Here is a 27,448-nt window from a genome sequence, read left to right as displayed (position 1 = left end):
CCACAGAAGGTATTTATGAAAATTAAGTCAACAGAGGAAATGTTGGGTGGTGGCAACTAGATGCACATTTTGCACTCTTGTTTCATCATCTGTCTTGTTTTTCTTGTTTTCAAATGTATTTGTGCTGTCCTATTCTTGGACTGATGATTCAGGTCTTTCCAACTGAACTTTTCTTGAGTACTACTTTGCAGAAGTTACTTAGGGAATGTCTTTTGTCAACAACTTATTGAACTTATGATAATATATGCCATGTGTTGGCTCTTCTTTCTCTCTTTTCACTTTTCTTCTATATTTCCTCAGTTCTACTCATTCCAGCTTTTGAGTGTGCCAGGCTGCTTTAATGTCTTCAGGGTCAACTGCTGCCTGAGGCAAAGAATGAGACAGCAAACCTACCAGAAGCCAAGTGGATTGGCAGTTGAATTTTCCTTCAACACTGATGATGGGAGAATGTCTTCATCACACCTGAGGAAGCAAACTAGTTTAGAGGGCTCTGGGCAGGTTGCGTAGCTTGTGCAAACTGTCTTCTAAAAAGGGGGAAAGCTTGATTATGGATAAAGCATTGCACTGAGAGTTTGCTGTTGTTATTATACTAGAAACTCACAAATCCATGCACTGTTGTTTTTGCTTGTTCTGTTGAATTGGGCTACAGTTCACAAGTTGCTTAAGTTGTACTGTTCTGCAGTCAATATTTGATTTTTTACAAACTTCTGAGAGAAGGCAGCCTTTTATGGCTGCTAGTACATGAAGGTCAAAGCCTGGCAATCAATAGTGAAGCCTTTATTTTCCTTAAGAAACAGTGAGTCATGGAGTCCAACTGCAAACAATACAGAGATAATAGGGACACTTTTGTATTCTTTATACCTAGTCTCAGGTCATGCTCACAGGTTATGTTGAAAAGTTGGAGCCATTAGTACCTATTCACATGTAAAAATTTATTTCAGATACAGAACTGCATATTCATATTTTCTAAAAGAGTAAACCAGTGTGCTTCATTCTTACACAAAAGTAACAGTGTAGCCTGGAAACCACAGCTCCAGATTTCTGGTCTGGATTTAATTTTGTCTACTAAGAACATATTTACTCTTAAGTAAATACACAATGTGCTTCAATGTGCCCCTCCGCCTGATAAGCAAGGATTTGCTTAGCAACAAAGGAAGGGATATCTGTGCATGTTCAGGAATGCTACAGTCCAGTCTCCCCAATCTGGTACCCTCCAGTAGCGTTGGACTACAGCCACATCAACCCTAGCCAGCATGATGGAGGTTGTAATCCAACAGCTGGGAGCAACTGGGTGGGGGAAGGCTGCCTAGATCTTATTATCAATCAGTTGAGCCCTTGACACAAGCGTGCCGTAACAGCCTCAGTCACGTGAACAAGGTGCGTTTCTCGCTGGAAATAACTTTTATTTCTGGAAGGAGGTGCTCATTGGCGAAGCGGCTTTGGAGGGAAGGAGGCGCTCGGCGTAACCGAGCAACTGCCTGGGACAGAAATAGGATGAAGCAGCTCGGTCTTTTGTTTCCTTCCTTACGTGTGCGCGTTTGCTCTTTCAAAAATACTCTGCTCTGCAGCCTCACAAGCCACACGCCGGGGTTGTGGCGAGGAAACTCAGCAAAGCAGCCCCACAGAAAACCCCAAACAAAACAACACTGCCCCAGCCTTAGAGTCCCCTCCCCAGCTGGAAGCATCCCCTGAGGCCTTCCTCGGGAGTCGTATATACAAAGTGGGCGCCGAGGTAGGGAGGGGGCTCGGCCCCCCAGCGGCCTCATCACCCTCCGTAGCAGGCGACAGGGGTCGCTGCCGAGCAGCCAATCCCCCTCCCCGCCCCTCGGAATAACGGGGCCGGGGAGCGACTGGGAGGAGAGGAAAGAAAGAGGAACCGCGCGCGGAGTGGGTGCAGAGTCCACTCTGGCGGCGGCGGCGGCGCCCAAGACGGATCCGAGCGCGCGCAAGGAGCAGCTCTTGCCCTTCCCCGCGCAGCTGGGAGTGCTGCCGCCCCCCGGCCCGAGAGAGCGCTGCGGGTAAGGCGGCCAGGTAAAAGGCGACTCTCGGGCGCGAATCCGAGAGGGGGAGGGAACGGCGAAGGCGAGAAGAGCCGCCCTCCAGCCTGCCCCGAACTTCTGCGCTCGTCAGCAGCGAGGCGCGCGCAGCCCAGGCTTGCTTCGCAGCGAGCGACTGCTGGAGACCGACCGACCGACCGACCGACCGCTCCGAGCGAGTCTGCCTTGGGATTGCAGCGGCCCCAGCGGCGGAGGAGGAGCGGACCCGCGGACCCTGTGCGCGCGGCGGCGGCGGGGGGCGTGTGCGCCCGCGCGTTTGCAGCGGCGCTCCCGGAGCAGGGATTACCGCGGCTGGCGGCTCCGCGAAGTTTGTGAGCGCCGAGGCGGCTGCCGGCTCCCCCTCACCCCGCGGGAGAATGCATTATGAGGAGCCCTCCTCGCCGGCCTTGCAGAGACCCCGCTATGGCTGTAAGTTGAACACTGGCGCGGACTTCTGGTCTCGCCCGCTCTTCGCCAAGTCCGGAGCCTGAGCTTGAGCTTGGGCCAAGATGGAGCACCTTTTTTCGCACTCCCCCGCCCCGCTCTTCGGCTTCCTGGGGGGTCGGGCGGGGGGGGGGCGGTGCCGAGGCTGCCCTGCCTCGCAGAAGGACACGTGTGCGCGAGGGCCAGCGGTGTCCTTGGGGGCGCTGTTTGTGATGGCGACGAGGGGAAACACCTGTCGCTGGAGAAAAGCTGCTGTTTACCTGAGTAGCTTCCCGGATGGGTTTCTCCACCCCCCACCCCCCACCCCGCTTCCTCCACAGACACTGCAGGAAGTGTCCGCGGGCCGAGGTGTCGCAAGCAGGAGGGCGGCACAGGTGTCTGGAGGGCCCCGGTAATCTCTCGACAAGCAAGCAGGTTTTCTTTCGGAAAGAGAATCTGCTTCCTTTTTGAGGAATCCTGTTGCTGACATCGCCTTTCCACAGAAATGTGTATCGGAAGGGAAAGGCCTGTCGAAGCGGAGCTGCTGTTTTGTAGTGTAGGGCTTCTGTGAACCGAGAAACCAATCCCATACTTATTTACTCATTTGTGAGAAATAGTCTATCTGTGCACCTACTTTGGAGAAAGTCCTAAGAGCTGCTACGTAGGGCGCTGCTGTTTTATATATGTCTACCTCAGAAGTAAGCTTCATTGAGTTAAGGGGAAATTATGCCCAAACGAGTGTAGGATTGCAGCCTCAAACTGTCATTTCCCTTAGAGCTGCACAATGTCAAACAGAAAAGTTATGCTAGTTGAGGTTCCGTGCAATAGAGTATGCAAACCTATATATTTTTATTTATTGAAAGTTTTTCTTTGTCTCCTGGTCTCTCAATTCCCCCTCGGATGGAAAAGGGTGGAGAATGTGTGGCGCTACAGGTGTTGTTGGGCTGCCATTTCCATCCTCCATCATCATTGGCTATGTTGATGGGAGTTGTGTTAACTGATGGGACTTGCAGTCCAATAACATTTGGAAGGCTTCATGTTTCTCACCCAGTCCTAACACTTTATGCTAAAGCAAAGAAAGTCCCTATTCATTTGACCTTGGAGGGGCTGGGAACCTACACCTTTTATCAAAGATACTTGCACCTTTCTATCTGATTAGATTTGCAAACGAAAACTAGCCCTTGTCTTCAATGACAGACTTTTCTCCTTTGAACTTTAGTATTGGGAGTGTGCTGAGATTGCAGAGTCAGAGTCTTGATGCTGCCTCACAGCTATAATTTCTAGGGCTCCTTGGCAGGGAGGAGTCTTGACAGTTAACCGCTCTGAGGCTTCCGTGTGGGCTTGCCCATTGTTGCAGCTGTTTACCACACCACCCTTGCATATGGAACTGAATTTGTGATATTTGCAGTGGGCAAGTTCTGTGTACTCTGACCACTCCCATTCCTTGTGCTGTTCCATATCCTTCTCCTGGAAGAGTTTGAAAGGACACTTAAAAGTTCTAAGAAGTCAGCATTAAAATTCTACTTGCTTGCTTTGCTTAAAGTGAGCCTCCAATGGAAGTATGGATGCCAAAGCATATGGTGTATTCCTAGCTTTGACTCTAGGCCTCAGGTGTCCCTTTCTGAGGAAACATCCAAATGGCTTATTTTTATATGTACGGCATCAGACAAAGAATAAGTCAGTCACCTTCTGGCAAGGACCTTGCCTCTCTAGTGTTCTCTTGCTAATCCCACAGTTCAGGCATGTCAACTTTCTTCAAAGCTTTTTGATTAGACAAACTACTGTGTACTTCGCTGGACTTTTGCAACCTTATTAAGAGTTGCCAAAAACTCCCTCAGAAAACAGAAAAAGGCATGCCAGAGATAGAGTAATAACCCCACTTCCTCCTTTTGCCCCACGAAAACCTGAGTTTTACCAGCTTGTCCCACTGTTGATGTCCCCCAAAAATCTAGGAGTTTGGCTGAAGTGCATGCTCTTTTTGTCTGGCAATAATTGCTTAAGAAAAAAGCCTTCTGCGTCCATGGCAAAAGTTCAGAGTCCTCCTTTAGACTGAGCCAGGAAGTGGTTTGAAAAAAGATGTACCTTTCTGAGAGTGATAGTAACATAAAGGCGATAACAGAGGAAACAGTTGTTCTTCTTTGGCAAAGGCAAGCTACGGAAGTAGTTTCAAGAGCAGATTTTAGCTGAGCCTCAGTTTCAGGTGTACGGAATACTATTCATAGTATTGGTCATGGTAATAAACTGGTATATAAAGACAGAATCCTGCAGTAATTGAGTAAACTAATAAAGAGCCTACAAAGTGAATGCTGTTTAATATGTCATGTGATCATGAAAGAAGCTAACTAAACTCAAAGTAACATCTTGCCTTTGCCAGTCTTTCTGAATTTGCACCTCATTTTCTTGTAATTTTATTTTCCCTCCTCCAGTCATGTGAGAAATATGTGCTGACACACATAAGGAAATATACCAATTTTACAGCTTAAAATGGCTGAGTTTTACCATGTTGGGGGTTAAAAAAAATGAACAGAAAAACTATTTCTTGATACAGCTTCTGATGGATTTTGTACTTGCAAGCAAGATGGGTAATCTTAAAGTTAGATTGCTGTTCTTCTAAAGTAATCAGTTGGGCTTTATGAATGTTGGCAGTTAACGTCTCATGTATGGCAAAACGGAACTGAGGCAAAGGGTTATCCTAGTGTTACATGACAATATGTAGAGTAAGACGTAGTGTCCAGTCCTGGCGCACTGGCAGGTGTACCTCTCTCATGCAACTCCTTGCATTGCATGCAGAGTCAGAGGATATGAGACTTAAAGTGAAACTTCTTGAGTTCTTAAATTTTGTATCGTTTCACTGGAACATTACCAATAATTTATTTCTGCTAATTAGCTCTGTTTGACTCATGCTTTATGTTACTTGTGAAGTAGGATCTTTTGCTGTCAGATATCAATAGGACTTGAGCTGACTTGTTCTGTATTTGAAAGCTGTAGGGCTGCAAGATTTTTTCAACTGCCTTTACTTGAGTTTATATAAAAAGTATTATAAATACAAGAGTTTATCTAGAGAAATTATAATTCCACATGGATATGGGCTTTGTAAATTACAATGCTTTGAACCATTCTGACTGTGAAGTTACTAACAGAGTTTTAAAATGGTGTAGCATCTGAGGTCAATTTATTGGGTGATTGTTCATAAGAGCCTACTTCATAATATGCATTTTACTTTCAAAGTGTGTTTTTTTTCCTGTGAGAGATCAAAATTAGTCTGTATTGTTAAATGGGTTTATTGTGTACTTGATTGCTTGAGATCAGTTGAGCGAATGACAATTCCAGACTAAGAGGCAAAGTTTCTCTTTCTCTTCTCCCTGCTGCATGTTCTCCCAGTGTGTTCCAGAAGTGTCACCAATCATCCAGATCAGATCTGGGGAAAGTGTAGCATGCTCAGGGTGGTGGGCGGGCTAAGGCATCCCCTGCTGGAAGATGCCATTGCAACAGTGGATGGACAGTTGGCTTTCAACCACTGGAAGCCACTGATGATTCCTCAATGGCCAATGTTCTCTGCAACACATTTTTTCAATGGCCTGTCAGACTGTGGCTACAGCCAGTTTGGGTGGAGCTGGCACGATGTGGCAGGGAGAACACATTTGCATGGTAGCCAGCAACAGAGCTCTGTTTTTGCACCCAGTAGCAAAAACCATTTGGGGAGGCCCCTATTAAGTGTTGCCTGTATTTGGCAGAACTGATGTTACTTTGCAGGCTAGCACTGCGGGAGTGCTGTCTTCTTAGCATTCTTGAAAATTCACTTGCTGTAGCAAGTATCCTCTATCCCTACGTCATAGTGAATTGTGAGTCTAGGACCACCTACAGCTTGGAATGGAAGAGGTGAGTATCCCTGCCCACCCCCCATAGGTCCTTGGAGCAATTCTAAGGTGCAGTACAAGATCAGATCAGAGATGCTTCTCTTTCTGTTCCTCCTCCTCATTATTTTTCTATTTCATAAACTTATATTCTAATCCTCATTGAGTATTTCCCAGCCTACGCTAACTCATAGAGTTGTGGTGAAGATAAAGTGGAAGGAAAACCCATGAACACTGCCCATTGCTCTTTGTAGTTAGTAAAATAAGTAAAATGGGGATATAATAGAGAAGCACAGTTTTTCTCTTTTATGGCATGCTTTTTTCATTCAAATGATTACCTGCAGGATGTGTTGAAGAACATAAACAGGTCAATTTCTCTTTCCCCTTCTTCCACTGTCTTGGGGGACGGGTTTCCCAAACTTTCAACAAACCATGGTTTATCTGCCTTCTGCTTTAGATTTTTGTAGTTATAACAATTTGGCATGTATTAGCTTCCTCTGGTTCTGCCTTTTTCTCTCTTCTAGCTCCAGAGTGATAGCTCCTTATAGAAATTAATGGAGAAATCCAGGATTTTAGCTGCAACTGGATAGTATCCTCATCAGACAAAAAATAACAGCAGAAATGATAGTTCCTGTTTTTGTCTTAATATGAAATGTGTAAGCTTCTTGTTTGGACATTGGAATGAATTACATTCATGTTTCCTTATTTCTCTACTGTTGTACTTCCATAGATCCTGCAAGGATTTTTTTTACAACTATCAAAGCTGTTTTATAATAGGGCATCCTTTTGGTATGTAAAAAGCACAACCTTCTTTTGGGGTAGTACGTTTTGCTTCCCAGCTGATAGGCATTTGATTACCAAGGTTGACTGTTAAAAGAAGTTAAATAGGGATACATAAATAAACTCCAGATCCATTCACAAGCATGATGGTGAGACAAAAGATTGCCCCAGTGCCTGAGTGTCTCTAGTCCTCATGTCAAGGTGATGCTGGGCATCCTCTTCAGCTGGAGAAGGTTTGGGGGTGTCTGTTGACTATGATATTTGAGAAGGCAAGCCAAAATTTGTAGACCCTAGTAAAGAAAAAGTCTAATCTCTGCTGTGTCCTTCTATAAAGGAAAGTAGTCCTGTAATGTTGCGCCTGAATCATCTTTTGGGCGGGTAAAATCAGTAACATGATGGCCTTATTCTCACTGAGATGGTAAAGCTGTGTCTGAGCTGTATAATTTCAAACTGCATGGAATGTCAGAGTTCAAATGTCTGTTCCACCTCACAAAATGTTTCCTTTCATGTAGAAAGGTGGTATTTTAGAGAGATGAGATCTAGATTAGTATTCTGTCCTACTTTATAGTCTTCTTTCGTTCTTTATTTTTTTGTTTGCAGGGCTGTTACTCAGACATGACATTTCCTACGTGTTTAGGAAATAGAAATAGGTCTGGGTATAGTTTGCTTCTTCCACAGACTGGAAAGTTGCCCAATTTGTATTTGTGGAAGAACAGTGAAGGAAGGTGGGTGAATGGGATGGGGTTTTCTGGGGGTAGAAAGAATCAGAAGGGATATTTCTGAATAGCCCAGAGTTTGCCTTTTCCTGAGAGAGATGGCAGCCTCTTTTTTCCTCCTCCTGTTTTGCGCTCTGCAAAAGGTTTGCAGTTCTTACAGTTTTTCTCGTGCCCATTAAATGTATTTTATAAATTATTTTCACATTTGTAGCCTGTCTTTCAGCAAAATATTCATGGTGGGTTTTGAAATTAAAATGAACAAAACAAGTATGTACACCCACATATATGACAGTTACTATAAAGTTTGCAGGTTATAGGTTATAGCAAATTGCTTGTTCTCATGCATGAATATGATAAACAGTTCCTTACTAATATTTCTTAGTGTAGGTTTGGCTGGCAAATTATCAGTATCAAGGAGCAATTCTATGCTAGTTTAGACAGTAACTGTATAACTGTCTCTGGCATGCTGGGAGTTGTAGGCCTTTCTTCTTTTTAAATCTGCATAGGATTGTACTCCAAGTGCATACTTTTACTGGATGTGAATTAAATCATCCTGACGTTCATGAATTTCTGCTATAATTAATAAGAACTGTTAAATATGTAGTTTAAAGAGAATTACCTTGAATAATTGCCAGTTTCAGTAGCAATTCAGTTGGATCACCTGTGATAACTTTTCTATTTAAATATTATTAATGCTTGAGTTTATAGCAAGCCCTGGATAAGTTGGGCTTCTCAATTTGTGATGGTGCTACAATTCATAAAGGATGTACTTTTAACATTCATAGGCTGCTTGTACACTTGAGGATTGAAAGAGCAAAGGTATGCCACTTATGCTAAAAGAGCATCTGCCATTTCCCATAATACTCTATTTTGAGCATATCCCAGTGAGATGGAGCTCTTTAAAAGCCTATGATTGCATTGGGGGATAATTTAAGCACATGCTTGACTTGCCTTTGAGAGCCTAGGAACTTAGACCTGTAACTTGGCCTTGAGTGTGGTGGTTACAATATAGGGTTCCCACACTGAATATCATGACATTTGTGTGATTTCTCATAGATTTTACAGCTGAATCTACTTGAATGAATACCTTCCTTCTCAAAGGAAAAAAAGACAGCCGCGTATTTTCCAGGTGTACTATTGGCACTTGACAAATATTATAGGTTTCCTCAGAGCGTTTTTGTTTTGTTTTGTTCTGTTCTGGATTTTTTGGCTTAGTGTAAATATTGGTTATGTAATTTTGGCAGCATTTGATAACTAGCTAATGAGTAACTCCTGTACTAGGATGATCATGTAATTGCTGTATGATTTTACTGAAGGAAATTCCTGGAATCATAGTACAGTTTTAAGGGGCCAACAGTAGGATAGTAGAGTTAAGGCCATTGGGTCCAAACCCCTGCTCAATAGAGGACTTCATTGCAAGAGAGCTTTTAAGATCTAAAATTTTTCAGTGTAATAAATTTTATGCTTCGTTGGTCTGATGAAGAATTCTGAAGAACTTGCTTACTTATGATTTTGTGACAGTTTAGTTGGTCCAAGGTTGCTTGAGCATGGATTTTGGAATTTTTCTTAAGAAGCAACATAGTTGCTTTTGCTTTTGATGCATCTGAAGAATACCAAATTCAGAAGTGGGATTCTAAAACTGGAGAAGGAAGGTTTTCTGCCATATGAAAATGGAACTTCATTTTTTTAGTGTTTAATTTTGCTTTTATGGGCTCTTTTCACCTAGTATTCTACCTAAAATTAATTTCCAGCTTTTCTAATATAGAAACTGCCATGTTTCTCTTTAATGCTGTTCTGTATTTAACAAGGAATTTGTGTATTTAGCTAGAGGTACCTCCAGGTTGGATTTGTTATTTTCAGCCATTGTGCATTTCTTTGTTCCAGCAATCTAAGGTGTGGTCTGAAACTTGCCTATCACTTAGTAGAAGTTAATCCAATTAAGGCTTTAATCCTATGCCTTTTTACCTTGGACAACCTCTTTGATATCAATGGGACTGGCTTCTGAGTATATAGGATTACACTGAAAGTCTGGAATCTTCTGCATTCAAGAATGACTAAATGCAGGCTTTGTCATTCAGTATCAAACCAACTCCCCCCCTCCAAAAAAAAGACCTATTCTTGCTTAACATCCAGTCTGATGAAGAGTTCTAAGGAACTTGGAAATTCATTCATAATATGTGACATTCTCTTAATTTTAATAAAAGCATTGCCTAGCACATGCACTTTACAAACTAATATAGCTCAGAAAGCTTTGGCTGTGGGGTGGTATAGAAATGAAAAAAATAATAGAAGTAGTATTAATAATCTGCGGTGAGTTCTCTCCCTTCAAGCTTCCTGGGATGCATAATAGTTTCATGAAGCAGTGCAGTGCAGTGTAGGGCCACAAGGTTGGTGACCGGCTTGCAGGGGATGGGGTATGAGGTGAGACTGAGGGAACTGGGTCTCTTCAGCCTGGAGGAGACTCAGAGGGGATATGCTGGCGACATACAGGTATGTGAGGGGATGTCACATGGAGATGGGTAGAGACTTGTTCTCCCCTGCAGAGGAAGGCAGGACACGCTCCAATGGAGCAAAGCTCAGGGAGCCAAAGTTCCATTTGGATGCCAGGAAGCACTTCCTGACAGTCAGGACCCCGAGGGTGTGGAATGGGCTTCCACGAGAGGTCATTGAGGCCCCATGGGTGCGGGTGTTCAAGGACAGGCTGGACATCCAGATGGTGGGCATGTCGTGAGCGGAGCCGGCTGGAGCCGGGGGTCAGACTAGATGGCCTGGGAGGCCCCTTCTGACTCGCTCTGTTTTATGTTTCATATAATGGAAGACCTTTCCTTCAGGTGGGAGCCTGGGAAGATGGTAGGACCAGTGCTCATGCTTAGAAGTTCAGTTACCCTGCGGTCAATTTTGCTCTTACTTCCCATTCATAAGGATAGAAACCTGGCTTCATTTTCACCTTTTAGTGGTTACAGTAACTGCCAATTCACCAGCACACCCTATTTACAAGCTAACCTGTCTCAGGCAGCAGTTTCAAGTTAAAAGCACACACATTTCTTCTTTTTCATTCATTCAGACCCTTAGTTATTGAAACAAAACATAACTTTTGCCTCTGTTTCTTCACACACCTTTTAAGTATTATGAAATGTGATTACAACTGAGAGTGCCAATACACCAAAAAATTTACATAGCTTTTGAAGTACATTAGCAATTTTTATTTAATTTAAAAACATGGACACGGTAGTCACTCTTTGTGCCATGCAATAGATCTGATCTGAAAATACTTAGAAGTGTACAGTATGTGCACAGTGTTTGCATTTCTTTCTGGCTCTGCAAGCCCAAATTTGCTTTATAAAATAATTATTTTAGCAACTGATAGGAATAAAAGGCAACAGCGTATGAAGGCTAAAAGCTCAAAATAGTAACTTTGAAAGTGGTGTAGCATATTATGTAGATATTATACTTCAGAGGGGCAGACTAACTATATTCATGTTCTTGTGAAATGAAGAAGCAAATAGCCAAGGCAGTACATTTAAGTCCGTTCTTATCCGTCAGCTTGCTTTCATCCAAGAACCAAAGTTAACAACAACTGGTTTCAATGGGCCACTTTTAGGAGGTGATGAAAAGTCATTGGTCCTCAAAATGAACTAGTGGTAGGTCCCACAACCAGTCATAACTTTCTGATATATAGTCTTGCCTCCATGATGCCATAGAGGAGACAGATCAAATCAACGAGTGATCCAGCTTTGATCAGGGAGTCTCCAATTACTAATATTTATCTATTGCATCCATTTCTAGAAGAAGTTTGTCTACTGCCCAAAATAGAGGTGCGGGGGACACTCCTGTGATACAAACACCTTGAATAATTGCACATCTACTCTGTTGTTCTTTAAGGTGCTACAAAACTCCTTGTTTTATCTTTTGTATGAGTTGATATTTAAGTTCCTTTGGAGTGCAGGTGAACCAGTCACTAATCAGAGTATTGTTTGCTTCACAGAGTTCAGTTCCTTTCCCTACCCACATCAGGGTCAAGTTCTACCTATTTGCTTAGTCGTTCCTGCGTTTGCTTTGAGTAGTACATCCTGTGAGGCGGCCATTACTATTGCTTTTTGATATGCGCTTTGATTGCATCAGAGTGGTGAGGGCTTACACATGTGGGAACCAGCAGATTAGAACACAGAGAACTGATAATGTTGCATTATGTTTTCCACACTTCAGGCCTATTGCTAGCCTTATATTTTTACTGAAGTGTATAGTTGTACAGCTAATAACTTATTTTCTTGAGATGAGATGTGTTCGCCACCAAAAGGTTGTTACCTTTTAGCCCTAAGTTTTCCTGGATATCAGAAAATAGATGAGGATGATCAAAGGTAGTCATTCTCATTTTTTTACAGAATGTGGGGGGTTGGTTGAGTGATAGCAGGAAAGAAGAATTGCATTCATGGCAAATACTTGTTCATTATTCTCCCTCTGTCTGCAGGTACTGTTTCATATTTTTGTGCCTTTGCTTCTACATGGGAAGGGAGGACCTGGATCATGAGTCCATTTTTTGTGTCTGCTAATTACTTTGGAACAAAAATAAGTAAAATTTCACAATAACACGCTATTCTATAAAATCCAGATTGAATAATATGTATGCCTTTGCTTATGAAGCTGCCTTAAATGAATCTGGTTTCTGGCTTACATAGTAATGGAAACACTATGAAAAATCTCAGTATCTTAATTTGTTCTGATGTTCTGCCTTAGTCTGGGAGTGGACAAGCTTTGTGCTTGTGAGAGCCGCATGCATGGGCTTGGTGGAGGATCAGGGGCCATACATATATGGATGAACACACACCTCATTCTGCACGTATGGGAGGACCTAAGGCTCTCCTTCTTGCCTGTGAAGATACTGGGAAGGAAATGAGAGAAGTTTTCATACTGCTCTTGCTGCTACTGACAAACTGTGTCAGGGCTGCTGGAGAGTGAAGTTTTCGCTGTCTCTCTGCTGCCAAGAACAGGGATGAAAAATGTTAGGGCGTATGGAGGGATTTAGTGCCCCAATTCTGCCTCACCCCCACACGCACTGGCAAGGAATACAAGGAGCAACAAAGAGAGAAGGTGCAGTCCCTGCTTGCAAAGCGATGTCTGACTTGCATCAGGAAGTAAGCCAGCTTTGCAGGCTGCACAAGGAATGGCCAAAGGCCACATGTAGGCTGCCTGCACATGCGATCTTGCATCAGTGTGAATGTTATTTTGTTCATTCAGATGTTTTCTGTTGTGGAAAATGACTGCCTGGAGAAGACTGGTGCTGCAAGATACAGGATTAAGAATTAGATCCTGAAGCAAAGATGTAATTAGATGGGATTAGTAAGGAAAGGAGGTTGCTAGTGCTCTTTCTTTGTGATAATGGTAGAATTAGAGCGCTTCGGTGCAGGCTTCTAGCCTAGGAACCATAATGCCCTAACCAATCTATACCTTTCCCCAGCTGTTCTTAGATGTAAGTTTCATTGATCAAACTTACTTAAAATAGACACCCTAAATCATCATGTTCAGAATTGCTGTAAAAATGGAATTGCTTGGGAAGTAGCAGCTTTTTGTGGGTCTTTGCACTTGAGGTGGGGGGAAAGTCCTTCATCTCAGCTGAAAAATGATAGGATAATGTCACTGAAAAGAGACACTTGGCTTTGAAATTTCCCCCTCTTGATGGGTGATTTTATCTGAGGTGGGTGAGGTCAAATGTTGCTGAGCTTTGGAATGAGGTAGCAGCTTGAAATGAATGTTCCTATGAGCCAAAATTGCGTTGCATTTTTAATACAGGTTTATAAATAATCATGGAATAGTCTTAACTTGCCGTCTTACTGTTCCATTATCATGACTGAGATAGTGACATAAATATTGCTTGGGCATTCATCAAGCATGAAAGCCTTACTAACAGAAAGTTCTTACTGCAGAGATCTCTGGGAATGTAGCTTGCAGGGGATCTTTCTACCAACATATTTAAGGTATTTTATGTGCCACCCTACCACCTCTTCTCAGGGTGGCTCACATAATGGATGATAAATGACAGCAAGTAGTACTAGTAATTACTGTCTTGATTTGCACCGGTAGGCTATGTAGAGGATTATATTTGTTGTTGTTCACAGGAAGAGTAAGCTGACCCAAGCTCATAGCGCCTTAATATACAGTTTCTAGCATGCCTTTGGAGATGACGTATTCTTGCTGTGTTGTGTATTTTCTGTCTTAGTTTATTAATTTTTATATGCCATCTTTTCACAAACATTACCAACATCAATTAAAAAGAAAATAGCAATGAATAGAAACAATAAAAACACATTAAAACATTAATAGCACAGTCTATTGTGGCTGCCTGTAACTCTTTGAATCCAAAAGATTACAGGCATCTGATAGAGGTAGGCAAGAGTAAAAAACTTAGATGGCCAGTTTTGTCCATCTAAGTCTTTTTTCCTTAGCATGCAAGGGGAAGAGGCGAAGGTGCTACTAGAATACATTGTATCATGGCAGAACCTCATTCCTCACCTTCATGTCCACTGGAATGCCCACAGACCTCTGGCTCTGAATTAGGTCTTTCAACTTGGAATCACATTGTCTGTGAGGGCAGAAGGAGAGGTGCTCCAAGGTTGGAGCCCCAGCTTGGACCTTGCTGCAGGTTTCTGAGGTTGGTATATCTTCTGTGGCTAGCTGGACTTTTTCTAGCAGCTGTTGGATTGCACCATAAAACAGTATTAAAGCAACTGTTCACACCATAAAAAGCCAAATTAAAGAGATGTATCTTGACTTTGTTTTGAAAATTGGAGAGAAGGGAGAAGTAATCTCAACTGTAAAGGGAGTGCCTTCTATAGCTGGGAGCAGTTCAGGAGAAAGCCCTTTTATGTGTGTCTGAGAGCAGGCCCCTGCAAGTGGGGAGTCTTCAGAAGAAGCAGTAAAGCAAGCAGCTGAGAGAGAAAACTGAGCCCGTATGTGTAGGGGTTGGAGTGTTGGAATAGGGCTGGGAGATGTAGGTTCTAATCCCGTGAAGGTGCTTGGATGGGCAGTCACTGCCTGGCCTAACCTATCTTGCAAGGTTGTTGTGGAGAAGAGGATTATGTATGGTGCTTTAGGCTGCGTGGGAAAAAGATGGGATATTAATGCAAGATGTAAACTTGAGCTAGATGTCTTAGCATTTAACTTGCAGATATTAAAAAAGTGCAAATGGCACTGACTCGGTGGGAGCCTTATAATTATCTGGATTATTGCAGCTGTAGTGGGGGATTTCATTTCTTTCCTCTTCTGCTGCAGTCTGTACAAAACTTTATCCTATTTGCATAGGGTAGAAAACCCTCCATTGACACCGGAAAACAGCAGATTGTATGGTCTGTTGCTTGTCTTTAAACAGGCGATCTGCCTCCAACAGTTTTTTCCACATGAGTTGTGTATTCCTCAATGACTGCTTAGTGTGGCATTTCATTTGGCAGCAATTTTTTACCATGACAAATCCATTCTTTCTAGTTGTAGAACACCATCTCTATCTTGCTATTTGTTTATTGCTAAAGAGGGAATGCATTGCCTGCAAATGTACAGAAAGATTTGCATGCAATTTGCATACGCTGATATATATGCACAAATTCATACCCTGACTTTAAAAACTTGGAAAGACACAAGGCTTAGAACATGATGGGACTTAACAGTGATACCCTACTGTTTTGGAGAACTGGAGTGAACAACTTTGGCGAGATGTCAAACCCCCGTGGCAACCCCCGATTCCACAGGACACATTCTTGCTGTTGAAATGTGATGGTGTGGAAGCAGAAGAAACTCATTCAGGGGATGCACGTGGCAAATATAGCTTTTTTCTAAGCTAAAACTGTCCGTTTGAAGCATCTGACATGTTTATCAAAATTCAGTGGCAAGCCCTTGATATTTTTGTGTGATTTTTAACTCCACATTTTGGTAGAGTGGTGGGGGTACTGAAAGCTGGATCAGAGGCTGTTTGTTGCCCACATCTAATATATGAGCTAAATGCTGTGCTTGAAAGACAATGGATGGGTTCACCCAGCACGTCCATCTCTGAGAATTTTGCCTGTGCACCATAAGTAAAATTCCCCTGTTCCTGGCAAAGGATTGGAATTGTGCCCTTCCTCTTCCCCCTTCTTATTTCCTTCTTCCATCTAGTCCTAAAACCCAGAGCTGCTGCAGGAGCACATTGGAGAACAGGATAACCGTGGCCCAGAGTGGACACTTCTGGTGCCTGTCGTTCACTTCCCTGCTCCGTGCTCTTGTCAGTGCTGGCAGAGTGGGCTGCTCTTGCCAGCAGGGTGGGATTATATCAGCAGGTGTGCTAGGTGGGGAAGCTGGAGTTAGGAGAAGGGAAGAGCCACCTGTGCTGGGATCAGAAACCCAGCATGAGGAGGCCTGCTGTGCTGTGCTCTGGCTTAGCGTGCAGAAGGGGACAGGAAGGCCAGCACAGTGGCTGGGCACCTCAGTCCGATTCACCCTTCTCGCCAGTGGGGAGAAGGAATAGTGGAGAAGCACGTGTCCTTCCTGTTGTCTGCCCCTTCCAAGGAGGGTGTGTGCAGGGCAGATGTTGCCAGTGCCTGACCAATGCCCCGTTCCCAAGACCCAACCAAGACATGGGAAGGAGTGCATGGCAGACATTGGTTGCCCCTTTGCCCCCCATTTGGGAACAGTAATGTGGGCCAGGCTCCTCCAAGGGCTCTTTTTGTGAGGAAGCAAGTGGTGGTTCTTCTACCTTGTGCATCTTGCATAGGCCCCAAATGGTGCATTGTGGGACCTGATGTCATCTGCTGGACTCTTGCTGATGCCAGGAACATCATCCACAGGAGCCTGGGAAAGACTGAAGACAGCTGTGCTTTGCTTGGACTTAGCAGCTAGAGGAACAACACTGCCTTGCTTCTCTGGCCAAGGGAGTCTTTTAATTTGGAACTTGACTGTGGCTTAGCGTGTTGTCTGGGTTCAGATGTTGCATTACACCACAGTGGTTTAAACAAACACTAGTACAAGCCATGGGTAACTGGAGAGGTTATAAACCACCCCACAGGAACAGAGCTGGATTTGGGTAATGCACTGTCTTTGTGGTGTTCAAACCCAGTCAACAGATTTTCAGCAGCATGAGAGTAGCTTTATGGTCACTTCAAAAATTATCTTGCCATTGTGTCTTGTCAAACTGGTTTTGTGGGTTTTTATAGTTTTCCAACCACAGTACTTAGAATCACAAAATACTGGTCATGTGCCTCTTGACATAAATGTAGTGTCCATGGATTTAATATGGTCATTTTTCTTTTCCTCCACCTCCCACAGAGCACTAGCAGAATTGTGTTGAATTTTATAAAACCTGGTGTGGAGGAATAGTGTAGTCTGCCTAACTTGTTGGACAAAAACTGGACATCCCAAGTGTGTGTCCCAATGAACCACGAGGCTCACCATAACTTTAGTTATACATAACTTTAAAAATGTTATGTATAAAAGGATGATATGTGGGATGGATGGCCTTTAAAAAAGTGAATTGTCCAAGTTTCCCTGACAATGATGCAGAGTAAAGTAGTATCTGAATATGATCTCTCTAGTCAATTGTTTATTGTTAGATTGGAATGTGAGGTTATGGTTTTAACTAAACAAGGGAGTGAATTGCTACACTGATTCTTCTCATGGGCTCTCACACAAACCAAGACCAAGCAAAGAGCTCTTTCACTTCTGCACCTCAGTGAGAATGTCTGTGGCGAAACTCTTCCTTCAGCCACCTTAATCACTGAATGTAGGTCCGTTCACCATATCAGAAACTGTTTTGAAATCTTTCTTTGCCTAGAATACAAAAGGCATTGATGTGAAGTTCACTTTACACTTTCCTGTTAGAAGTCTTGCACCCTACTTCTGTGCTGGCTTTGCATCCAGTTTTGGAATTGAGGATAGGGTAAGGGAATTAAAGTAGTTTACAGAGGCTTAGGAGCAACTGCAAATAAACGGGGGAGGAACAAGTTTTTCGTAATTTAGAACTGTTTTACATTTCTCTCTTCAGGAGTTGTTAGAGCTGAAAAACCAGGTGAAGCTGGCTAAAGGCATTCCATTTCACTAAAGCTACCTAAAGGAAAAGTAAAGGTAAAGGTTTCCCCTTGACGTTAATGTCTGACTCTAGGGGGTGGTGCTTATCTCCGTTTCCTAGCCAAGGGAGCCAGCTTTTGTCTGCAGACAGTCTCCATGGTCATGTGGCCAGCATGACTAAACTCCGAAGTGCAGGGAATGCTGTTACCTTCTCACCAAAGTGGTACCTTTTTATCTACTTGCATTTGCATTCTTTTGAACGGCAAGGTTGGCAGGAGCTGGGACGGAGCAATGGGAACTCTCACCCTGTTGTGCAGATTTGAACTGGTGACCTTTCAATCTACCAGCCCAGCAGCACAGCAGTTTAAACCACTGTGCCATGTGCTAGGCCTCTACTAACAAGATTGGGTTTGCACACCTATACTATAAAGGAGAGTGCAAGCTCATCCAAAGCATTTGCCAATTTGCCCAGTGTAAGAACTATCCATTGTTGCTCTTTCTTGTCAGAATACAGCTTCAGTTTATCAGCCCTCATCCGGTCCGTTGCAACATCTGCACATTGAGTCAGCAGTTTCACTATCTGAGATGACACGGAAAAATAGACCTGAGTTTTATCAGCATACTCATGGCACTTCACTGTAAATTGCCCAGACAATTTAATCCATCTTTAAAAAGAAAGGAGGACAAGATGGAAAGCTACAGGGAGTCTGTAGTACAAAGCATCAAGGGTTGAGCGGTGTTCACCCAATATTATCAACCAGAAGCAGGGTTTCAGGTACATACTCAACCACTCTATCATGTCTTCCACTCCAGATCCACAAAGCAATTCAGAAGAAGACCATAAATTGTTTTTGAGATAAAAGGCAGGGATTACCTCCCCTTCCCTCACCTTTCCCTCTGCAGTGAACTTATTTATTTATTATATTTATATTCCACCTTTTTTCCTTTCAAGGAACGCAAGGTGGCTTACATCAGTCTTCTCCTCCTTTCAGTCTTATTCTCACAACAACATCCCTGTGGGGTGGATTGTGCTGAGTCTGTGACTGATTCAAAGTCAACCAGGGAGCTCCTTGGCTGAACCCAGATCTCCTGAACCCCAGTCCAGCATGCCTAACCACTACACCACACTGGCTCTCTAGAAGACTTTGATGAAACCTCAGAAGCACAGTTCTTTATTGAGTTCTACAGGTTTATAGACAGCATAAATCAAAGTAACAATTCCTTTGATATGTGGGAGTAGCATGTGCCCAGGCAAATAATGAAATTTAAACTGGAGCATTCCCTCCTTTTTGGAAATGACTTAATTCAATCCCCAGGGTGGCTCATACTGCTTGAGGGCTAAACAGTGGGAACAGTAGACAATTGGACTGCTCTCTTGTCCTGACACCTTTTGATGGGGACTAAGAGCTCCCCCTTGTTATATACCCATCCCTGTTCTGTAGCATCTCCCTCCTGCTCCAAGTGGGTTTGGTTCCCACGCTATGCCTGAGTAGTCTGGCAGTTCAGAGCCCTCTGCTAATTCCTGCTTGATCTCCCTCCGCTATGAATCCATCAAGTTAGCTGGAAAGGGTGCAATCTGGGAAGGGCGGGCCTCCTCTTTACAGGCATTCCTGTTCTGCAGTCTTTTCCATCCTAAAAGATATCCAGTGTGGAACCCACCTTACTTCGTAAAAGATTCTTCGTAAAAGAAGCATCTTAAGGTCTAGAAGGCAATCCCACAGTTAGGGAAATGTGCTGATGCAGGAATCAGGGTTGATGCATACCTCAGCTCCTGCATTTCTCTAAATTAGTAGCACAGGGTCATTGTCAGTATGGAAAATTGTAATGCCATGTATTGAAGCAGAACAGAGTAGAATTTACAGCCTGCGTGCATTTGTAGTCAAGACAGAAGGGTATGTAACCTTAGCAACTTCATATAAAGAAAATCATTATAAAATGTTTTACAGATGGTATTTATCGCCAAATAGATTAGCAAAAATGTTTCCAAATATGTCAAATAGATGTTGGAAATGTAAACACAAACCTGGTACTTTTTATCATTTGTGGTGGACTTGTGTTAAGGCAAAAAAATACTGGGTTAAAATACACAATGGCTTGAGGAAATACTACAAAAACCTTTAACATTTAAACCTGAAGTTTTTCTATTAGGCATTATTCCTGATGACTTTGATAAACAAGCTATATATCTGGCTTTACATGTAATTACTGCAACGAGGATTGTATTTGCCCAATACTGGTGAAGCGAAGAGTTGATTTTAAAAAAGATTTTGGATTGCTTGGAGATGGACAGATTGACTTTGTCTTTTAAGGAGAAGGAAGATACATACTTCTATCAAACTTGGAACTCTTTTTATTATTGCTTAGAGAAATGGGATTATGTGTAGAATTGAATATGGTTATTGATTTTAAAAAAGAATAAGATGTCAACCCAGTATATCCGACGTCTTGAATAATTGTTGTTTTAGTGTTGGATTTGTAGAGAAAAGAATTAAAAAGGAGGGGGAGACAGAAGGGTATGTAATAGGTGGTTATTGAAGTGAATGGTCCAGAAACTCATTTTTTGCTGACCGTTCTGGAAGATTCAGCATTGGGATCTGATCTGGAAGAGGAGGTGATTGTGGGCGAGTGGGCAGAAGCCTTGAAAGCTCCTTCAGGGGCACTTCCTGCAGTTTCCCAGGACGACCATGAGAGCTGGCTTGCTTTGGAAGAGTCAGGGAGGGGAGAGGTGCCAGACACAGTCCTTGACCGCATGACGAGTTGGTAGGAGAGACCCATTTGGAGAACTACCCATTTCTATAGAACTTGCCAGCTCTTCAGTGATGAGAACCACCTGGTGGAGTTGCAGTATTACTAAAATAGACTGTGGAAGAAGTTTCCACTTTGGTTTCAGCTCTTTACATGAGCAGCCTGAGAGAAGATTCTTTAGAGTTACAGTCTTGTTAACTGTGAAGATTTTATAAAGATCTTGTGTTTGAGAAACCTATGTTGCAGCATTTTACCGGTTATCTGCTTGTCTTGAGTTTGGGGATGGAAGTTGTGAATTATTAACAGTAACGGTCTGAGAATCTAGAATCTTAGAATTAGGTGACATAAGACTTGCCAAAATGACTTATCCATTTATTGGACCAATAAACAGAACTGATTTGCGTGTTATCATTTGGTATGGCTAGTTTCCTGGTGTAGTCAGGTCCTGTTTCTTGCATACAAGTATGAAATGGAGATCTATGCATGGCAGGCAAGTAATGTGGAAAATTTCTGTGAAGTGCTGCTAGCTCCCTGGTAAGATAGGCACTGTTGTAGGTACTTCTCATTAGGTGTCAGTGTTGTTCATGTTTCTTCATTTCAAATGTTATTGGTGTGATGCAACACAGAATCATGTGGAATTGGCAGCTGTACTGCTCAGGTAATGACCAAATTGATCCTCAGTCTTGCTTGGGTTTGGATATCTCTTGCACATGTCTAGCTGGGACATTAGAATCTGCAAATTTTTTTATTTATTTATTTTTCAATTTGTATCCTGCCTTGTTCCTACAAAGGGCTCAAGGAAGCTTACACCTCCTCCTCCATCTTACCCCCACAACAACAACCCTGTGAGGTAGGTTGGGCTGAGAGTCTGTGACTGGCCCAAAGTCACCCAGTTGGCTCCATGGCCGAGCGGGGACTAGAACCCAGATCGCCTGAGTCCCAGTCCCATGCTCTTAACCACTACACCACACTGGCTCTCAAATGAGTAAGTTTCCTGATTGGGAAAAGGAGTTTCAGTGGATAGTTTATTATCCGTTATTGTAGCAATTCATTTGAGTAGCAACTGAAAAGCAATTTAAAGTGGCTTTAGTTTGATTTAAGCAGTTTGGAAGTGCGACTTTGTGAAACTAAGAGTATCCATTCTAAACTTAATATCAGATCCTGCAGAAAGCTGTTACAAATTTCTACAGAAAATTAAGTTCTTATATTCAGCTGGAAAAGCTAAACACCAATATTCTACATTGGACAGTAAATTGCCCCCTCTGCTTTAAAGGGACGAGTTCCAGTTGTTCTGGAACTTCATCACCAATTAACTTAATTCAAATTTTTTAAAAATTGAAATACTCCCCATCCAGTCCATTCTGATCCCAATTTAAAATGCTGGATTACCATTTGAAGCTCCCAGCAGAGCACAAGGGCCATGCTGGCTACCCTGCACGTGCCGTTGGCCACTCCACACATGCTGCTCATACGCTGGCCCATAATTACGCTCACTGGACACAGCTTGTCATGATGTCTGTAGCTGGTGAAGTATGGTTAACCAATCATGCACAAACCTAGAATAAGCCATGGGTTCTGGGTAGTTTGTTAACCACCACAACTACCCACCATTGCTGGGTTGAGATGTTATGACAAGTCAACACTTGGTGAGGGGAATTACGCAAATTGGGCCAGGATGTGACTGGCACATGTGGAGGTCATTGACAAACCACCCTCATATCATGAGAACCAGGTCAAATGCTTGAGACTGACTTGGCTAAAGGATCAGTTACCTACCCCAAACCTTAAAAGCCTCTTCAGAGTTCCTGCTCCATGTGTCCTGGCTAGAAAAGTCAAGTAAATGGTAACTAGGGGGATGGCTTTTTGTGCAATAGCCTTCCTCGAAAGGCTCAGTGATTTAGGGCAGAAAACTTTCCAGTGCATTATTTTTCTGCAGAAAAAAGTACATTACATAAGTTTATTAGTAAAAATAAATTATTCCAGCTGCAGGTGCAATATTAGGCAAGTTTCACAATATTGGGCAAGTTTTAAAGTTATAATTAATACTTTCTCATGTTATTCCTAGGAAGTATGTAAGAGAAAACATATATTGTTGAAGCACAAATAAGTCTCAGTTGAAATGGAACTAATAAATAGTGACAGCAAAGCTGAAGATGTCCGAATGACCTTAGTGGAAGAGAGTTGAACTCTGCTGAAATACATGTGTGGCTGTCAGCATATCATGTATTGTTCTCTGGGTTGCTAGAATTAGTGTGTCAACAGTTTTCAGTACTTTTGCTCTTTTCACATACTAGTTAGTGCTGTAACATTTTTGCAAGTTTCCAGTAAAAATGGCTACATAATGTAAAATTTAAGTCATCCTAGGCCTCAGTCCAGTAGGAATGCTCCTAGCCTTCTAGACTCAGAGAATTGCAGGTTTCTTATCGAGCTATGAATACGCAAAGGCTTCCTCCTGTCCTGCAGCTCAGGATTTTAGAATAGGAGGCAAAGGTGGCTGATAAGCTACTAAGATACAATGTATCTTGGTAGCACCTGCCCTTCCCTTTCCTCCACCTAAACCCTAACTGGTTGCACTTCTCTAGGGTATGAGAAAATGTTTCTATGGAAACTGGTTCTCCTCCCTGCAAATAACACTATACATTTCAAATTAATTTTCATAGGAACAATTTCCAGAAAATTTTGACTATGAGACTGAAGGTGTTCCAACAGCCATAGTGGAAGAGAGTTGAACTTTGCTGAAATAAGTTAATGGTTCTCAGCTTATTACACCCTGTTCTGGAGCAGAAGCTGCTGGTGGTGGGGAATCCCATAATATGATTTAAATCTTATATTTTCCCATTCAAAACCCTACATCACTGGAGAGGCTCTATTCTTTGTGGTGTTATTGGTAATTTTAAGCTTTTTTGGCTTGTACTGGGTATTTTTTGGGCACTCATGTTTGAATTATATTTTATCCTGGCATGGGCAGTGTTGCAGCTTAGGGGATCTACTTAAGCTTTTGATGGGAACCCAAAAGATCCACCTACCAGAGTGCAGTACAAAAGACGTACTCTTAAAATGTAAGAATTCTGAGCCAATGAATTCATTTCGAGTATGAGAACTGAATGGAGCCCACAGTCCTTCCACACACAAAACTCTATTTCAAGAATTCAACAGTATAATTTAGAGCAGTAGATGGCCGGGAGAAAGAGTACTTTCATTGTTACTAGTGTTAAACAATTGGGAATTGGAAATCCTTTCCAATCTATGGCAAATGTCCCACAAATCTACCAATAGATATACCTTCTGCCTAGTCTTGTATTTTTTTTGTAAACTGAACTGCTAACAGGTTTTATTTCTCCTCCACTGGAAAGGAGAGGGCCCGTGTCCTCCCATACAACTCCCATAAACCCAAGCTACCATATGTAATGATCAGGGATTATAGGAGTTGTTGCCCAAAACATCTGGAGGGCACTAGGTTACCTACCCCTGTTCTATTTTCTTCTTTGATGATTACATTATTAGAGTCTTTATTCTGTTAGTCAGAGAACGTAAAGCAGGCTGTACACACTCAGAAAACAAATATAGTGAATTTTATGTGTTGTAGATTAGGTCACTGGAAATACTATGTAAAGGAACCCTTCCATGCATTTTTAAAAGAAGAAGGAGAGTTTCACTGCTTATCCCAATCCGTGGTACTCTTCCTGGGGTTGAGGACTAAGGAAACAATCTAAATGCATTCCTTCAAAAGCTGGATGCACTGTAATTGAAGTGGAAGAAACCTGGAACAGCTGTCATAACTTGGTGTTGACTGCCATTTATGTTATACAAGAAGGGTTATGTTTTCATACTTATATTGTTGAATATGTAATAAGCTAGGAAGCTGCTGTCATCACAGAATGCTGCGTATCTGGAGCAAATCCTGCTGTGCGGATTTCAGAATAGGGTTTTCAGTAAGATAGTTCCTGTCCATAACAGAGTCTTTTGTCTCAATGATTGCACAATAATATAAGATCCAAATATTGTATTCAGTTAAAATGATGTCATTGCTGGGCAATGTCATCAGATTTGACATAAAGTGTAAAGTTTGGGAAAGTGCTTTGTTATACAAATGCAAGGTAAAGTTATTCTGAACCCAAAGCATTGGCAATGCTGTTAGCCATGAGAAAAGGTCCAAAAATAATAAAGTAACTCTTTTCTCTCTCCTTTTTTTCTTTAACCATTAATTAAAATAAACTAAAAGGTCACAAAGTAGAGAGCAGGATTTTGAGTTCATCAAAACTGTTCATTACATGTGTGGGATGAGGACAAAATGATGTGGGAAAGATAGAAAACTCAAAGTTTGCAGTTTGTAGTAGTCTTTAAAATAGAATGAGGAGACTCCATAGATTTGATGAGGCTAGGATGTGCTTGATGCAAAGAACAAAAACTGGAGCCTGCACTAAAGACTACAAGGCACAACTGTTTCCTGTCAAAAATATGAAACCTACTTTTTTTTTGTTCTCTCTCTAGCGCTAATCAGATTGGATATCTTGTGAGCAAAGATGGAGATCAGTTTTCAGTGTACTCTATGAATATTCTCAATAGGAGCCAAATGTGACTGATCTATAAACATTATATCTTCTGCAGAAAGATTTGGTTAAATGTTAATTCTGCAAGAAAATCTGCCAAGAAGCCCTAATTCTCTTCCCAGGATCTTGGCTGATCGCTTAATTCCCTTTTTCCTGAAATCTCGGTAGAATTATACAAAAGTCTGCACATGAATAATGGTGGTTTTGACAATAAGTTATGATGAAAGTTGAAGACCCTGTCCAGAATCTAAAAGACTGCAATCTAAAGGATGGAATTGGAGAAGAGGGTGTATAAAGAAAAGGGGCAGAGAGAGAAACTGAGAAGAGAGTCAGTGGGTAAATGTTGGAGAAAAGCTATCTTCAGTTGTAACAAAGGGTAATGTTTGCCTATTTGGAGGCAGAGCACCCTAGGAGGAGCAGTCAGCATTAAGACAGTGTAAAAATTAACCTTAAAGAAATAAGTGAATGCAAGCAGAACAAATAAATGCAGGGATTTATTGATGAATGAATTTGAAATAAAATATGGTTTAAAAAGGGTACCAACAATAGTGAAATTATTGAAGGATGAAAGAAAGAAAGAGAGCGAGAGAGAGAGAAGGAAAAGAGAAAGGCAGAATACAAGATAGTATGCATTTCTATTCTGTATTGCCTTACCAAGGAGTAAACTAGTGTACTCTGTGGAGCTTTATTTTCAGTAGACTTGTAAAGAATTATGCTGTGGAAAATATAAAGTAGTTAAGATAAAAAAGTTAGAGTTTTCATAGAATTTGTAGAAACAAACAAACTAGAGGTGTTAAATTTGTGTATAAAATACAAAGAAGAATAAGCATGGACTTAATTTTATTATTCTAGCTTCCTCCATTGTGTTGCAAACCACTTAAAGTTTCTCAAGTAGCTTGTCAAAATGTGAAGAGCTATTGCATATATCAGAAAGTTTATCTGCATATGTTTGAATGTAGTTGTACAGCTTTCTCCAGCCATGGAATTCTAATTTTACTGACTTGGAACCTTATTGTGGGTCCTTCCCTCTTCTCTAACATAAGGTTGAATTGTGCAGTGGTCTGCTGCTTTTCTTCAAAGAAGGAACTTTACTTCTTTACCATGTAAAAGGAAGTTTTATTCTATAGCTGTACTAGCAGATGGGAAAAGCAACAGTCTTGTGGTGTCTGAAAGACTAACACATTTATACTGGTATAACCTTTTGTGGGCTGTAGCCCATTTCTTCAGACGATGGGATATTATGCAGAGTTTCGGGTTTTAGTGCCTAGGTATGGAACTGTAAAATCTTCCTCCCCTACCAACATTTCAACACAGTAATGTCCAAACTCTCCGGAGATCTGATGAAATGGGTTGTAGTCCATGAACACTGATGGAAACCAGTGTAGTGTAGCACTTGCAGTGTTTGACTGGGAATCAAGAGATCTGGGTTCTAGTCCCCACTTGGCCAAAAAGCCCAGTGACTTTCAGATTACCTGCGTCATAGGGTTGTTCTGGGGGTAAGATTGGGAGGAAGAGGAAGAGGATTATGCAAACCACCTTGTGTTCCTTAAAGGAAAAAAGGTGGGATTTAAATATAAAGAAATTTTATGCCAGAATTTATTTGTTAGTCTTTTAAGTGACACAGCTATCCTGCAGTTAATAAACACTTACCAACATTCTGTAATGATGCAAATACTCCTTTTTTCCAAACCATAGTCTGTTGGGATCTCTGTTAAGTAATGCTGACAAGATGTGTTCATGAGTAGATAATCTCTGGTCTTTGTGAGTTGATGTGGAGCTGCACATGCTATTAGGAAATCTAATCTTTCTAGTTTGCTTCACTGGAATTTCTAATTATTATAGCTTTTCTAATAAACAGGATATGGTTCAAACACAGTGAAAGTTGTGGTTCAGCATATTTATATTTTCATGACTGGACTGATCCATCTATTAAAACCTTTTAATCTGGTTCAGTATTTCTAGTTCTGCAAAAGATATGTAACATATGGCCCCATGTCTGTGTTCTTCAGTTTGCATCTTTTCTATGTGAACAGTAGAAGCCCTCTGATAAATCAAGAATTTTTAATGACAAAGTGTGCTTTTGAGAAAGAGTGGTCTTACAGTGTCATTCTGTTCTATACATCACATTTAGGATAATTTCCCCCATGATACTTCTTCACCAGCTAAGATTTCCTCATGTCATTCCTAAATTGGAAAGATTTCTAACGTATTGCCATAAAGTTGAGATGCAATTTAACCTGTCTACTCAGCTTTACTTCTGGACTTTTCTTCATAAACCAACTGTTTGTAAAACTATTATTTGGTGTTTAATAGCTGCCTGG

At 42.0% G+C, this 27,448-nt stretch overlaps 1 protein-coding gene across 2 annotated transcripts in view; it reads left to right on the top strand.

The window, feature by feature from the left end:
• The first annotated feature begins 1,922 nt into the window (after window positions 1-1,922).
• The window catches only part of IQGAP2 (IQ motif containing GTPase activating protein 2), a 202,440-nt gene continuing 176,914 nt past the window's right edge, over window positions 1,923-27,448 (top strand). For both annotated transcript variants that reach the window (XM_044445917.1, XM_044445916.1), the window contains exon 1: window positions 1,923-2,465. In XM_044445917.1, the coding sequence (XP_044301852.1) occupies window positions 2,414-2,465 (52 nt within the window). In that variant the 5' untranslated portion in view covers window positions 1,923-2,413. The remainder of the gene's footprint in view (window positions 2,466-27,448) is intronic.

This window comes from Varanus komodoensis, unplaced genomic scaffold, assembly GCF_004798865.1.
Source record: "Varanus komodoensis strain SLA01 unplaced genomic scaffold, ASM479886v1 scaffold5, whole genome shotgun sequence".
NCBI classification, from domain to species: Eukaryota; Metazoa; Chordata; class Lepidosauria; order Squamata; family Varanidae; genus Varanus; species Varanus komodoensis.
The sequence above is the reverse complement of the archived record's forward strand: the minus strand, read 5'-3'. Positions and strand labels throughout refer to the sequence as shown.